Here is a 17071-nt window from a genome sequence, read left to right on the forward strand (position 1 = left end):
GAATGCACTCTCTGCTAAGATGCATGGGTTGACCTTGTTGTGGGCCTTCAAGGCAACCTTACAAGTCTGCCTTATTAAAATAAAACATATCAAAGCTTAAATGGTCTTTTTAACCAGGCCTTTGATACCTCTATTTGATCTTTTTCGTTTTAACTGTTTTTAGTGTTGTTTTAATTGCTAGTTTTGCAACAACAAATTGTTGTTTTTTTAAAAGAATTTTAATTGGGTTTAAATGGTTTTAATTGTTTTTGAATTGTTTTAATATTGTTTTTAGGCACTGTGTTTTGAATTTTGTGTTTTTATGTCTTTTTAAAAGCTGTTGTACACCGCCCAGAGCATCTGGATGGGGCAGTTTATAAATAAATAAATAAATAAAATAAAATAAAATAAAATAAAATAAATAGTTTTAAGACCGTAAACTGCATAAAGAACGTTGATTTAGGTGGTATAAAAATATAATGAATGAATAAATTAATAAAACTACATCCAAGTCCAAACACTCAGGGCCATTGTTTGGCCCTCTATGTGTATTTTCCCAAAACCTGAACAGCAGCTGCCTCGAGGAGGACCAGGACTCTGGAGAGGGGAAGGGGTTGTTTCCTCTTTTTCTCTTGTGCAGCAGTCTTGGAGCAGGCCTGCTGGAAATGACCCTATGAAACTGCTGTTTGCCAAAGAAGTCTAGTTGCACTGGCATCAATGAATTCTTCCCTCCAAGACTGACTTTGGGAGGCACATTTTTGTCAGAATCATAGCTTGAGAGAAAGCATTAAGCACCCGCTCCCTACATGCTGCAGCTCTTATGCAGCTGTGGTTTAAGTTTAAACTCACACACAGCCAAACAACCTGTTTTAATGTAACGTATAATGTGGCTGTCAGACGTCTGAAACAATTCTACAGTTCTTCTTGTGTCTACTAGCACAATGCTTTCATTAATTTTAAAAAACGTATGTAGGCAGCTTATGCGGTATTAACTTCTGAGTGTAAAAATGCTGTTTGTTCACAGAAAGAAAGCGCAAGGGCTAAAATACCCTTCATTTAAATGTGTTTTCTCACACAATCATGGCCATTCTGTGTTTCTCTGGCTTCATGGTTTGCCTTCACCTTTCCTACAAAATAATAATGATGATAATGATAATAATAATAATAATAATAAATGACAAGGTAGCAGGGATGGTACACTGGAACATCTGCAAAAAATACAAGCTACCTGTAGCCAAAAATTAGTGGGACCATAAAATTGAAAAAGTTGTCAAAAATGAAGATGCAAAAATATTATGGGACTTCCGACTACAAACAGACAAACATCTGCCACACAATACATCAGATATAACTGTAGTCGAGAAGAAAGAAAAACTAGTCAAAATAATCGACATAGCAATACCAGGGGATAGCAGAAAAAGAAATAGAAAAAATCACCAAATACAAAGATCTACAAATTGAAATTGAAAGGCTGTGGCAGAAAAAGACCAAAATAATCCCAGTGGTAATTGGCGCCCTGGGTGCAATTCCAAAACAACTTGAAGAGCACCTCAACACCATAGGGGTCACAGAAATCACATCAGCCAATTACAAAAAGCAACTTTACTTGGAACAGGCTATATTCTGCGACAATATCTATAATAACAGCAACAACATTGATAATAAAATCCAGCCATCCCAGGTCCTTGGGAAGGACTCAATGTCTGTATAAAACAAACCAGTCTGACTGTATAAACAACAATAATAAAAAACAGGAATAATATTTTGAAACAAAAGTGTCTGACAGAATGAGTTTAAAAACAAAGTAAAACAATAGGTAATAGGCTCAATTCTTGTTTTCCTATCATCCCTTTTATAACTCTGTCTTATTAAAATAAAACATATCAAGGCTTCTGCTCTGCATGTTATACACAGTTATGTGACCCTCTCCCTCTCCCTGGTTTGTTTGGTTTTTTGGGAGTAAAGCATCTTTGGAGACAACCATTCAAAGCGGAACGCCAGTGGGCAGGAAGAGAAAAGGCACTGCTTAACCCTCTCCAGCACGGCCCCACCCATTTTCCCATTAGGAACATTTTATAGGGTGTGAATAAGCAACACATTGACCACTTGGGCTTAGCATGCAACTACAACTAGACAGGTGCACAGGATTTCCCCACCCTATTAGATCCTAGCATAGGGAAGGACTTTCTATATTTAAGCAGGTGCTGCATAAATTGTGAGAAATGCCGGCATGTATGTACAAAGTTCTCTATTCTGCACAAGCTTTCCAAAATGCAGAGAAACACACGCTTACCATTGTTCCGGACTGGAGGGCTGCGAACCAAAGGGCTGGTGGATAAACTGGTTAGTACCATAGCTGCCGTGACTTTATCCATATCCAGTTCTTCTGAAGTTTTTCTGAAATAAGAGGGCAAAGAAATGGGGTGGGGAGGGGAGAGACACATCAGCCCTAGAAACCGGAGAATTGTTGGTATTCTAAGTTCTTATTTCTCAGACAGAGTCTCTGCAGAGAAGCAAGCAACAGAAACAATCAAGTCAGCCACTGAGATGAAAAACATCTGATGGCTACTGCTATCCAATGTGCAATAGCTGCCCAGGAGTAATAGTCCCTTCTCCTGCACCCCAGATAGTGTGTTACCATATAACAGAAGTGACAACCAAGTGACCAATAATGTGCAAATGTGTATCTATCAAATAATCATTCAATTAATTTCTTTCAGGAACTATCATTTGGATTAGAAAAACCACTTCCTGACTTGTATGTTTTATTAAACATATTGATAAAAATTAAAAATAGAGATACAACAAGGCAATGCTTTTTTAAAAAGGAAAACCAGCCCCCAAAATGCCAGAGACTCTGGGCAGGTCACAATACATTTAAATTCTCTCTGCTTGTTAACTAGGAGCTTCTCACTGACACCTCCTCACTAACAAAGGAGAGCTGGCCTTGTGGGAGCAGGCATGAATGGTTTCTTTTGCTAAGCAGAGTCCACCCTGGCTTACATTTGAATGGGAAACTGCATGTGTGCACTGGAAGATATTGCCCTTAAGGGATGGGGCCATTCTGGGCAGAGCATCTGCATGCTTGTAAGCAGAAAGTTCCAAGTTCCCTCCCTGGCATCTCCAAGATAGGGCTCAGGGAGACTCCTGCTGAGCTAGATGGACCAATGTTCTGTCTCCGTATATGGCAGCTGCCTATGTTCATTTCTGGGATGGAGAGCTGGTCTTACAATAGCAAGCATGAACTGTCCCCTTTGCTAAGAAGAGGGTTTGCATCTGAATGAGAGACTACATGTGTGAGCACTGTAAGATATTCCCCTTTAGGGGTGGGGATGCTCTGGGAAGATCATCTGAGGTTCCAAGTTCTCTCCCTGGCAACTCCAAGATAGAGCTGAGAGAGACTCATGTCTGCAACCTTGGAGGAACCACTGCCAGTCTATATAAATACCGAGCTAGGTGAGCCAATGGTCAGACTCGGTATAAGACAGCTTCCTATGTTCTTCATATAGGAATTATGACTGCTGAGAGATAAATGTCCTACCAATCTTTAGGTAAGCCATTCATCTCTCTACAATACATTTAACATACATAAAATAGTTGATAAAACAGACAAAATATACTAGAGCCTTATTGCTCACTAGCATGAACTTCTTCTCCAAATGCCAGCCCAAATTGAAGGTCCAAAATATTATCTATCTCAGACATTGGTGAATCTTCAATAATGAGTCTTCAGCTTCCAGTGCTGAAGGACATCCACCAAGAACTCTTGGTCCACAACACAATATCAAGTTAGGCATGCTTAAGACTACTGAAATTAAAGACATGAAGCATGCCTAACTACATGGCAGACTGGATTTTATCTTTCAATATGAAGAGGATGGCCTAAGGTACATCAACATCTAAATGGTGGTGGGAATGGTCTAGGTCTTGGACACTTTATATTTATATAAGGAAAATAACCAGCCCTTCAATCAGTTCTAAACTAGATGATATTTGGGAAACATGTGAACAATCTCCTGACAGTTTTTCTTAACATTAAGAGGCTGCAAATTTGATGGAAGTGGTGGTGTGAGACTGAGCATGCATTTCCTGCATATTGTCTCATTTTGATCTCCACTTAAATGAAAAACAGCATTAAAATTATCTTTAAAATATGTGGTGTACAAGTTGTTGTAGTTGCTCTGCTTACCTGAAGGACTGGAATAAAATGGAATCTTTTTTAAAAAATCATTCTTTTAAAAAATCCTCTCAATTACCCATGAAGATAATTAGACAAAGTACCCTCAAGGCAAACATAGTGCACTTTAACATGGAGTCAACTAATGAATGGTAATCATCTTAAGCATTCAGTAGACAAGGGAAACCAGCTTCACATGGAGTTACAATATACTGAAACCTCTATCTGTCAAAAACCTGATAGTTAGAAAAGGATTCCTGAGGAGCTCATGCATTTCGGAACAAATGCTTAATAATGTACTTCTAGCTATGGTTGATGACTGTTTTCAATATCATGTCTCCACTAACAGTTACTGAATTATCAGTACTAAGTTGGTTCATCAATGCTGCAAACATTTTGCATTTATATTCTAGTCAACTTGTTGGCTTGTAGGAAAACTCATGCTGTTCTGTAAAAAAAAAAAAATTAAGACTAGGTGGAGTAGCTCAAAGATGGATACTAGTCAAGCTCAACTCATTGTACTGTTTGTGGTGCTGCTCTGGTTCAGAATATAGCAGCTAGATTACTGACTGTCTTGGACTGCCTAGGACCAGTTTTAAGAGAAATTCGCTGACTTTCTGTTCCAGGCCTAATTCAAAGTGTTTTAACCTTTAAGGCCCTATGCGGCTCAAGATCAGGGTGTATGTATTTCTTTATGCATGTCTATCTTGCTCTTACTCCAAGGAGCCCAGAGCGACGTACATAGTTATGTTCATCCCCAGAACAACCCTGTGAGGTAAGTTCGGCTGAGAGAGAGGTGATTGGCCCAAAGTCATCCATAGTTTCGTGGCTAAATGGGGATTTGAACTCTGGTATCCCTGGTCCTGGTCCAACACTCTAACTACACACCATGTTGATGGTTATGATCATCAGATGTCCTTTCCTGGGTGCCCCCACCACTAGGGGCTAAATGGGCAGAGACCAGGAGAAGTGCCTTCTCTGTAACAGCACAATTGGAACACTGTGTCTGGAACACTGCCCCTGCCCCAGACCTTCTTGTCTGGCCTGAGCCACTTTAGATACCAGGCCAGGTCCTCTTTTATTTAATGCTGAGTGACTGGCTCAACTCATGGTCTGGGCAGTTTGACCTTGATGCTCAGCCAGAGATAGCTACTCAAGCAGCAATCTGCAAGCCCTTGGGAAGAGAAGAGGAATTTTCAAATTTCTAAATATTAGTACTATGAACACCATTTTGTTGGTCCAAAATATTTATTTATTTATTTGATTTAGTGTCCCAACCCAAATTTCAGTCTTTGGGCGGTTTACAACATGAAACAGATTAAAAATAAAACCTTAAAACAATTTAAAGTGTTTTGTTTTTTTAAGCTTGGGTGAAAAAGTAAGATGGTAGGGCTCATAGCAAAGAAGACGTTCTCTTAAATATCAGGCTGAAAGTCATGTAGAAATGAGGACAGAAGGATCTTTACAGCCATCAAAAGTTAGCAAGAATTTGGCCAATGAGATGTGCATGACTGTATTGAGGAAATGGCATATATAGGACAACAAAACCAGCTGAGCCCACCTGCTAATATTCAGACTTGCACCACAGCAGTCATAGCTGCTGACACACCCACACTACATGGTCCCAAATTCTATGTGCTGCTGTATGGCCTTTCATTGCTTTCTTTCAGTGTTCTATAGAAGCTGCAAGAAGGACTCATAAGGGCCACATGGAGGTCTGTGTATTTCTGTGATTTCATGCAAAAGTAGAGGAACCATAAGATTTAAGTACTGGCTGCAGAAGTCAGCAGCCACACAATCGTAAACCCAAGAAGATAGGCTTGAAAGTATATGACAAAGTTTAGAGGAAAATGATAAAGTGAGAGTAGAATTTTGTCAGATGGTGAGATCTTTGTGCCACTCCATTCCCTCGATTAGAAGAAACAAAATATTATGGAAACTGATAAAATATATTCAAGTTTGCAGCCTATGTATGGCATACAGCTTTTTAGTTTATAGAATTATTTAATCAAAGATAGCCATAGATAGCTCAGTGGCAAAGACTGTGCTTTGAATGTGTATAGTTGCAATCCACTTGCATCACCAGTTAGAGCTGCCTCAGGTTAGCAGACTTGGAAAGACCTGTGCAGCAACTACCTATCAAAGTAGTTAACGGAGGGGTAGACTACTGGCCCAATGCCTTGTGTCCTTCAAAAAACCCAAACAGGCAGCACAGAAACAGAAGGTTGCAAGCATATTTTGTTTCCATTCAGTTTTTAAAAATTGTTGCTGACATATTGAATCAAAACAGTATTTTTGTTCCCAGAAAAATATGTCTCTTAATCCTAACAGTTACAGACAGGGTAGTAATTTTGTTCTAGAACAGCTGCTTGTAACTTTTTAGGAAGGGGGGTGGGGAATCAGCTATTAAAAGCTGTCATCTTGCAGTTTAAAAACATTTGTTTGTTTTCAGTATTGAGAGACTATGGAAAATGATACAGAACGTTTAAAATGTATATTCAGTTTCTCCAGATTAAAACTGTGACAGCAAACTAATCTTACACTTGGTTTCAGTAACCACTCAATTATGAGCAGAACTACACTTTACAAAAGAAAAGTCAAATTATCTAACCTCACATGTTCCTCATTAGGCAAATGTGGGGAAGCAGGCAACACTTGAAAGGGGAAAATGTGTGTGTGTGTGTGGTGGTGGGGGAAGCGGAATTCTTACGTATTTCCCAGTTCACCAATTCTCCCCTGCAAAGAGCACTCTCAATCAAAATTTCCCAAGCTAGCATCTGAAATCAGAAGGAGGCCAAACTGGGGTTAAAATGTCTGGGAGCTGGACATTAGCAAGCAGAACTAATGCGGTGCAGAAGGAAATAAACATCCCTCCTTCCCACCTGCTGATTCTCCCCTATTAATGCCCCTCCATCCCTACATTTGTATTATCTAAACAAACACTGGCTCAGAAATATATGTTTTGATTAAAGAACGTGTGGTTCCATAACAGAGGGTGCAGCTTGAGTGGGAGAGCCTACATTTTTAGCTGAACCTTCTTAACTGGAAGCAAAGAAGAGTTTCCCTTCTTTCATTCATTTCCACTCAATATGTTTATGCACCATGATTTAGCAGTCACTACTACAGCTATGGGCAGAGGCAGATGCTCAGTGTAAAACATTACATTCAAATGGGGCTATAGCAGGGATGGGCAAACTTGTCCTTCCACCTGTTGTTGAACTACAACTCCCGTCATACCCAGCCAAAGGTGAGTGGGCGACAAAGTGGCAAATGCGGGTCAATGTTGGCAAGTGTAAAGTGATGCACATTGGGACGAAAAACCCCAACTTCAAGTATACGCTGATGGGATCTGAGCTTTCAGTGACTGACCAGGAGAGGAATCTTGGGGTCGTGGTGGGCAGCTCATTGACAGTGTCAACTCAATGTGCGGCAGCTGGGAAAAAGGTCAATTCCATGCTAGGGATCATTAGGAAGGAAATTGAAGGGGGGGAAATGGCTAATATTATCATGCCCTTATACAAAACTGGTGCAGCCACACCTGGAGTACTGCGTACAATTCTGGTCACCACATCTAAAAAAGAACACTGAAGAGCTGGAAAAGGTGCAGAAGAGGGCAACCAAGATGATCAGGAGCCTAGAGCACCGTTCTTATGAGGCAAGGCTACAACACCTGGGGCTTTTTAGTTTAGAAAAAAGACGACTGCGGGGAGATATGATAGAGGCCTATAAAATCATGCATGGTGTGGAGAAAGTGGACAGAGAGAACTTCTTCTCTCTCTCACGTAACACTAGAACCAGGGGTCATCCCATGAAATTGGTCAACTCGGACCAACTTTTTCACACAACGCATAATCAACTTGTGGAATTCTCTACCACAAGGTGTGGTGACAGCCAACAACCTGGATGGCTTTAAGAGGGGTTTGGATAACTTCACGGAGGAGAGGTCTATCAACGGCTACTAGTGGGAGGGCTATAGGCCACCTCCAGCCTCAAAGGCAGGATCCCTCTGAGTACCAGTTGCAGGGGATTAACAGCAGGAAAGAGGCCATGCCCTCAACTCTTGCCTGTGGCTTCCTGTGGCATCTTGCCTGTGGCATCTTGTGGGCCACTGTGTGAAACAGGGTGCTGGACTAGATGGGCCTTGGACCTGATCCAGCAGGGCTGTTCTTATGTTCTTAAAAGATGGGAGTTTTAGTTCAATGACAGATGGAGGGCCAAGTTTGCTCACCCTTTTTCTATAGATGGTTAGTTCAGAAGAGGAATTGATAGTTGCAAGTGGCAGCCGTTGGAAAGTGACACTTTCTCTGCCTGCCATGTTCAGTCTCCTAGCAGTCCCCTCCTCCCACCCAACAGGGTTCAAAATGCATGTTTTTCTTGCCAGGTAGGAGAAAGCTGCTTGTAGAATGCAACTGGTGTGAACCAAAGAAAGAGTAACGAAAGCAAGTAAGAACTTCAGTGGACTGCTTTTGTCAAATGTGGACTACTTTGGGGGCAGAGAGGTTCATTGTGCCATGCCACAATGGAGAGGGAGAGAAAGGCTGAGGGGGGGGGGATAATGTGCTTAACATCACATCTAGTTTGATCCTTAGGGCTGCATGAGGCTATTTTAACAATGTATATTTGATTACCACATGGCCACCCACTTAAAAAACTAATGATGCATCTTAATGCTATTTTAACATTATATCTGACTATCAAGGATTTAAGATAATGTATCTAGCTTGAGGATATATCAGTTCCATACTCTGTGGAGAATCCCCTTAGAGCCAACTAGTTGTGTTTGGTACTTGGTTGTGAGCCCCGTAATGGAGACAAGAAGCCAAAAACAAAAATGAGAACCGGTGTCATTCAATTAAAAAAGAAATTGGTTTATGGTACAACATCTGAAATGAAAAACAGCTCATTCAGGACCAGACAGAATTCATTTTCAAAACTGTGTTCAGAATTAAGATTCTAAAATATGGCTAATCCATTTCTGGTTTGAGATACTGAGATGATAAGCCTCAGAACAGTGGCAACGATCCTTTTATTAGGGGTGTGCACAGAACCGCGGAGCTGCGGTCCGGCACTTGCGTGGGGGGTTCCAATAGGGAATAGGGGGGTGTTACTCACCCCCTCAAGAATGGCACCGTATATTATAGAGTAAGCGGGCGGCATACCTTCCTGCCGCCCGCTTCATTCCCCCTCCTCTCGGCGCGGCTGCAGTCAGTCATTGCAAATAATCTTCTTCCTCCGTTTTGAACATGCAATCGGGCGGCAGGGTATCACCCAGTCCCTGCCGCCCGGCTCTTCAATTCTCCCGGCTCGGCTGGCGGCCGCCCCCCGCAGCCCGAAGACCCCTGCCGCCCCTTCCCTTCCCATACTCAACGGGTCGGCAGGAGAACTCCCCTGCCGACCCGTCCCCTTCGCCCGCTGAGCTGCAAATGGCTTCTAGGAAGCCTTTTGCGCGCCTGCGCAAAAGGCTTCCTAGAAGCCATTTGCAGCTCAGCGGGCGAAGCGAGCAGACGGCAGGGAGTTCTCCTGCCGCCCGCTCTCCACTTTAGAGCGGAGAGTGGAGAGCGGGTGGCAGGAGAACTCCCTGCCGTCTGCTCGCTTCGCCCGCTGAGCTGCAAATGGCTTCTAGGAAGCCTTTTGCGCAGGCGCGCAAAAGGCTTCCTAGAAGCCATTTGCAGCTCAGCGGGTGAAGGGGACGGGTCGGCAGGGGAGTTCTCCTGCCGACCCGTTGAGTATGGGAAGGGAAGGGGCGGCAGGGGTCTTCGGGCTGCGGGGGGCGGCCGCCAGCCGAGCCGGGAGAATTGAAGAGCCGGGCGGCAGGGACTGGGTGATACCCTGCCGCCCGATTGCATGTTCAAAACGGAGGAAGAAGATTATTTGCAATGACTGACTGCAGCCGCGCCGAGAGGAGGGGGAATGAAGCGGGCGGCAGGAAGGTATGCCGCCCGCTTACTCTATAATATACGGTGCCATTCTTGAGGGGGTGAGTAACACCCCCCCCGTACTCCTTTAGAACCCCCCACCCGAACCAAAACCACCCGTGTCCGGACCGGTCTGGAGGCCTTTAGAATGGCCTCCGAACCGGTCCGTTCACATCCCTACCTTTTATTGTAACACACCCGGGCTTCAAACCTGGAAATTTTGAATGGTTAAAACACAGGGAGTCAGGTCTCACGATCAGTGAGACCCAGTTTCTGCAGCAGAGCGGGGAGAGCAGGTGATCCCCGCTCACGATCAGAGCAGGAGCCCTGGGTGGCCGGATCGGCCGCCCACACGATTGCCAGCTCTGTGACGGAGCCGGCAGGGGCTGGGGAGCTCGGAGGCTGCGCAGGGCATACTTGGGAGACCCCCAGAGCCGGGAGGCAGCTTTTTGCCTCCCCTCCGGGGGTCTACTTATGAGTAGCCGCACCATGGTTACTCACAATCGGGAAGCCCGGGTTTGCGGAGCGCTCGCTCGCAAACCCGGGCTTAGGGGAGGGCTACAAAAGCGGGCTAGCCGCTTGTAACCCACCGGGCGGTGGTTTACACAAGCAGCAAAAATCGGGCTAGGCTTTCCTAGCCAGATTTTTGCTGCTCGTGAGAATAGCCCCAATGGCTAAGAGAAATGTGAAGCTGGACTAACAAAAAGGTATCTAAACAATGGCTTTAGGATGTCAGTCTTCAGAAATTAAATAAGACCTAAGACAAAATGTAGCATTAAAGTTACAAGGACTGGATTGCATCATTATTAAATACAGTGTTGTTCATACTACACAGTGCACCACCCATGGAAGGGGGATGCATGCAGGTGGCTTCCAGAGCAGCCAAGAGCCATCCCCACTCCCAGTGGGGACAGTGCTGCATGCTCAGTAAGCCATGCGCTGTTGCTCCTGCACCACTCCTGCTATTATGGAGCAAATATGTACAGCTTAGGGCATACACAGCAGCTTTCCATCTCGGTGGCTCTCAGCTGCTGCGGAAGCCATGTGTGTGGACCCCTCTTCCATGGGCAGCATGTTGCATAGGTGTTATATCATCCCATTTATGAATAGGGATACTTTCACCGACTTATGCTACTCTGTGATTTCCTCTCTCCGAATAACTACGTCATATTTCCTGATGTAGGTTTCACAACTGCCTTTCAAATCTGGTGCAACTAATTTTGATTTACCTCTGAATAACCCTTCTGCCCCTCCCATATTCCCTGCAGTAATCTTTCAAAACAGCACCATCACCTCCACTTTATTCAGCTTCACTTTCATGCTTTCTTTCTAATTTCCTCTCTCAATTTCCTCACCAAACACTCCTAAATTTTTTATTTCCCTTTATTTTCTCTCTCCCACCTTTACAGTTTATATCTTGCCCAATACTGCCTTGCATTAAAAAGCTATTAACACTATGCAAAGCTTTTGATCCTCGCTCGCCAACCATGGTTCAGATACCATGGTAGAGTTTCCAACTTCTAGATGTTAAAATATCTGAACACAACCTATATTTCCCCCCAAAAGAAAAACAAACAAACCCATATCTTTAAAATTTGCATCTATCCAGAGGCATTAACATAGATATCTTATTCTTAAAAAGAGGAGGTGGGGGGAAAGGACAGCCGGACTTGATTGTAAGAAAGAGGTCACTCAAACTAGCAGAAGCTGAACACCATGCGCAAGGAAATGCTTTCGTCTAGTTACAAACAGAATCAGTTCCTCCCTCCCCATTATAGTACAGCAAAGAACATCCTGAATCACATTCTCTTGACTGACAATCCAATTTCGGTGCTGGTGCTTTTTTTTTTTAAGCTCTTCGTGGTTTTAAATAATTTATAGTGCCTTCTCTCTCTCTCTCTCTCCTTCCCTCCCTGCCCCCTTCTGTTTTGTTGGTGAGCAGAGAGAATGCTAATCACCGCAGGGTCGAAGTGGCACAGCTGTGCAAGTGTGAGGCTCCACCCCCGATGAGCTCATCCCCTAGCAGTACAAATAAGAATGACATAATGTTTCTCTAAAGCTCGGCACACGTAAAACTCATTTATCAAGCCACAGCCACTTTTCTTCAATACAGCTCCTCGCTCAAGATCGGTCGCTACAAAGACAACACATTACATCTTGGAAAAAACAAAACAAAACAACAGTATGCTTCAACACCAGGAGATTTCTAATTCTTGCTTCCTTTATGTTTCACCCATGCCAGTTTTTAAGCTCAACAGTACCACTTGTATTGACGTAGTTTTTAAAATCTGTAAAATAAACTGAAGCTACATTTTCAGCAGGGAACAAAAGGATGACAACAAAACAGTATTAGGGAGGCAAAACCTGCTGGAGAGGCGCTTCCTATCAATTAAACTGAAGTCAAGTTCTTCTCATTAGTTGCTTTCTGCAACCATTCATCTATGATACTCTTTAATTGCCAAAATATTTGCAATAAACCAAATTCCTGTAAGTCGCTTCACACAGAAGCATCTTAATAAGCAGGACTGGAACACAGGAAATGGTGACCCACTGCTAAGACCCACAAACCTTTAACCCAGAAATCACATGACAGCAGTGTTCAGGGCGTGAGTGCACATGTGCCATGCTCACACATTTTTAAATGTCCACTCAGTTAATTTTAGACCCCGCTCTAGTTTAATCAGGAAGGCCCCATTCTGAATGCATGTGCACACACACTGCCTTGATACTGCTGCCCAGAACAAAACTCATTCCACACACAGATGAAAAAAAAATTAGAGAGAACATAGCATGGCAGTCTGACTCTTAGCCCCCTCATCATTAGGAACAATGGGAGAAGCACGAGTGTAGTGCTCCTGTTCTAAGGTGATGTGTGACTGAACTCTAGATTACAAGAGTTCAGTTTTCCAATGTATGTCTTGTCTACATATAACCAGCTGTTTGGAACTTTGGTACTGGATAACCACAACATTCCACATGTGTATGGTTAATTGAACCCAACATTGGGAGAATGAACTCTTGTAGTCTTCAAGCCACTGAGGAATACCAATAGAGGTTTGAAACACATCTGGCTTCAATTTAAGGATACCGGGGTGAAGCTGGGCTTTTTGTCATCTGGCCTTTGACATCTCTGACTGGGAGATGTTACTCTAAATCCACATGGCACCAACTGCCTGATGAAATAACTGCCTGATGAACCTTTGACATCTATGGCTGGGAGAGAATTTTGCTAAAGTTTTCTCTCTGCTCTGCTCTTCTGCTGTCTTCTGATGTGTTAACACCTGCTGTGGAGGGAGGCCATGAGTGAGAGGCTGGCTCTTCTGCTGATAAGAGGGGGACAAGCAGGACAAGCAGGCCGTCCTGGAGAGGAGTGAAGGGGGTGAAGCCGAGTTTTTTGTCATCTGGCCTTTGACATCTCTGACTGGGAGATGTTACTCTAAATCCACATGGCACCAACTGCCTGATGAAATAAGAATTGCCTTATTTGCAGGTACTTTGAAAGCATAACTAATCCTTAAATAGAGCCATACATGATAACATTTCTTCTTCTTCTTCTTGATTTTGGAAAGACCAAACAAATTACACACACACAAAGACATCACCCTGCTTTAATAAGCACAGATGTCTGGCACTTCAAAAGAGATATTTTTGTACCTCACTTAACACAAGACACAAAGCAGCTACTTGCACTGAAAATTCTGCCTGCAGTTTAACAGTTCCGTGAAATTTCACAGCCACTTTTTCAAGCCTTCAGGCTAGTCAGTAAGGCATGCCCTTATTTTCATGACTAACACAGAGAGCTACTCTGGTCATGGAGTACAGTTGTCCAAGAGCCAACAGTTCTTGGCAAATTCATTCTGCATTATGTATTAGATTGGCTGGCAGAGGGACCACAATATTGCTGGTAACTTCAAAATAAACAAAGGGAACAGTTATGCTTCCAGCTTTGCTCCCACAAAGAAAGTTGTGGGGTGGGGGTGGGACTAAATTTTAAAAATCAGAAAAGGTACAAAAGGGCAGCATCACCACTTTCAGAATATTCAATGAGAATAGCCAAAGCACTGCAAGACTGTCATAAGTGCAAAATTTCAGCATGGTATTTTATGCTCAAGGGAAATTCTTCATGCAGGACTTGTCCCTTTGCTGTCACATGATTCTCCTATAGCAATCATGTGCTATCACATGATAGTGATATGCTATCATACATGGTCATGGATCAAAGCACACAGTAAGACTGTCATGAGGATGCTGGAAAGTTCACCACCTACTCTTCATAACAACTAGAAGTAACAGATGTCTGAGACACTACTGTTGTTTTATGACACTAAAACAGATGGGCAAGGTACTAATGTTATTTTATTTTATTCCAGTAGACTCTAAAAATGTAGTGGACTATAGAGCAAAGAACATCTAGCACAGAAGGGAATGAGGCTCTGGACTGTCAGATCTATGTATTTGTTTCCAACTGTGCTATCATTAGGAACATCTCATTGATTTATTACCACCCATTTATATTAGCACTTTTCAACATACAACATGTTCTCATTTCTCCACACAATTACCTAGCATGTTACACTGAGTACAGGGACTTGGCAAAAGCCACGTAACGAACTTAGTTGCTAAGAAGGGGGTAAACCTGAATCTAATACATCCAACTCAATATGGCTGTCATTGATCATGTTTGTGGGCGTCCCAGAGATATGTGGTTGGCTATCGTAATCTGATCCAATATAGCAATTCATATGACTTTAGGACCCATATACCGTATTGTATATGAAAGACAAAAAGAAATAGCAGCTGTACAATTGCAAAAAAAATGTTGCATGTCCAATCACCATTTACAACAGAGCATTAACTCAGAGGGATTTGACTCTATGGTCACCCGGGGTGTTCCATGGAGCCATGTATGTTCATAAACAAAGTCCCAAAGTTTACACATGGGCATGCATGCACATAATTCCCTCTAAGGGAGTATCCAGACGGGCCATTTTCCAATGTACAACTACCTTTCCCATTCTTTCATTTTCTTGCTTGCTTGCTATCCTTGCTTCTCCTTCTTCCCTTCCTTTCTCACATCCCTCACTGCTGGAATTTTGATAGCAAGCTTCCTGGGGCAGGGATCGATCTCGTTTTTTAAATGATGTTACTCATTAACGTGTTGTATGCATTTAAGTTATTACAGACAGGGGTGGAGCTGTAAGAGAGTGCAAGGGTTCCAGGAACCCATGCAACTCTAGGGCCACCGTTTGCCCAGTGACAGGAGTTTTTCTCCCCGCGGCACCATGCCCAGCAGCATACTCTTCCAGCCCACTGCCACTTCCTGCCCATCCCCAGCAGCACCACGTGGGGCAGGAGCACGCCATTGCTGGGGTGAGGAGGCCGCCACCACACGCACCACCACTGAGGTAGGAAGTACACTGCTGCCATGGGAAGGGGGCTGCCATGAGAACACGAGCTGCTGATGCCCTCCCTATACCACTGACTACAACAAACAAATAAATAGTACATGAAAACGTGGCAACCTCCATGTTTTCTTATTTATGTCCAGTACCTTATTCATTTATTCAAAATATTTATACCTCACCCCTTCAGTGCACTGCTGCTTGGGGCAGCTCACAAAATCAAAACAGATAAAACTAACTAAAACGAGATCCAGATTAAAACCAGAGTTTAACATGTACAAATTAGAAAGTTAAAAACCCACTAGAATGAGCTAAAGATAAACATTAAAAGGCCTCCCTAAAAATATGGTGTTTTAGCTGTTGTTGTTTTTAAAAGAAAACCTGAGGGAGGGAGCCTAGCGAAGCTTTTCTGGGAAGGCATTCCAAAGCCAAGGGGCCACAATTTAAAAGGGTCTGTTTCTCATCCCTGCCAACTGGAACTCTGTTAGTGGTGGGGCCATGAGCAGGGCTTGAAATGCTGAACAGAGGATCCTAGCAGGTTTGTATGGGTGAATATGGTCCAACAGATACCCCAATCTCAAGCTGCGCAGCACTTTGAATCTAGCCTGGAACCAAACTGGTAACCAATGAAGCTACCGCAGGATAGGACAGATGAACTTTTTTTCTGGAGTCTTTTTGGCAGGAATGTATCACAAAAGTTCTGACACTATTCTTTCTTTGCACTGAGACACAGACAGGTAGGCTGTACCAATACATAAGGTGGTAACATTATCCCTTGTTTCTGCTGAATTGTGAGATGTCTATTCGGGATGTGCTTGAAGCTGCCCCCGCCAAATCATTCTGAGCTGCCCTGGCGGAATCATTTTGGCAGAGGCAAGAGGGTCACTTTAACAGGAGGAAGGCAGGTGTTACCTGCCCCTCCATTGCTCCTCCGCCACCCCCAGCCACTCCAGCATGGCACTGTCTGTACCAAGCAGCCGGGCTCTCTGGAAAAGGCACACTGCCCGGCTGAGTCTTGCTTGGGAACAGGAAGCATGGTGTTGCTGACCATTCAAGAAGGTGTCCACACATGGTCAGATGCCATTTACTTCCCAACACTGACCATAGGCTGCTGGGAACAGGGAACTCTCTGTTCCCAAGCAAGACACAGCCGAGCAGCGTGCCTTTTCCAAACAGAGAGGCTGGTTGCCTTATACAAATAGTGCCACACTTGGGTGGCGGGGGGCAACAGAGGAACAACAGAGGGGCAGGTAACACCTGCCTTCCTCTTGTTAATGTGAACACTACACACACACACGAAACACTTCGTGCATATCCCTAGTGTCTATACAGTTGAAATGTTTTAATAAGTCTCTCTTTCAGTCTCAAAACTAGGGAATTTTTTTTTAAAAAAAAAACAACAAATGAGTTTACCACACCTTTGTAAGCAATATGTTCTGTTCATCCACTATTTTTCTTATACTGAATAATTACCTATAAAACTTCAGTTGAAATGGACAAATAGATCTACTCCCCACCAAGACAGTGCACTGCATCAAAATCAGAAAATTTGATGTAAAATTGGATGGGCTGCATGGTACCTGATCTACACTCTTGAA

General features: G+C 43.4%; 1 protein-coding gene across 1 annotated transcript in view; it reads right to left on the reverse strand.

Annotated features, from left to right (window-relative positions):
* The window catches only part of ZNF704 (zinc finger protein 704), a 73531-nt gene that overhangs the window by 30315 nt on the left and 26145 nt on the right, over positions 1–17071 (reverse strand). Inside the window, exon 3 of the mRNA XM_053246429.1 lies at positions 2273–2376. Within this exon, the coding sequence (XP_053102404.1) occupies positions 2273–2376 (104 nt within the window). The remainder of the gene's footprint in view (positions 1–2272; positions 2377–17071) is intronic.

This window comes from Hemicordylus capensis, chromosome 4, assembly GCF_027244095.1.
Source record: "Hemicordylus capensis ecotype Gifberg chromosome 4, rHemCap1.1.pri, whole genome shotgun sequence".
NCBI lineage: Eukaryota > Metazoa > Chordata > Lepidosauria > Squamata > Cordylidae > Hemicordylus > Hemicordylus capensis.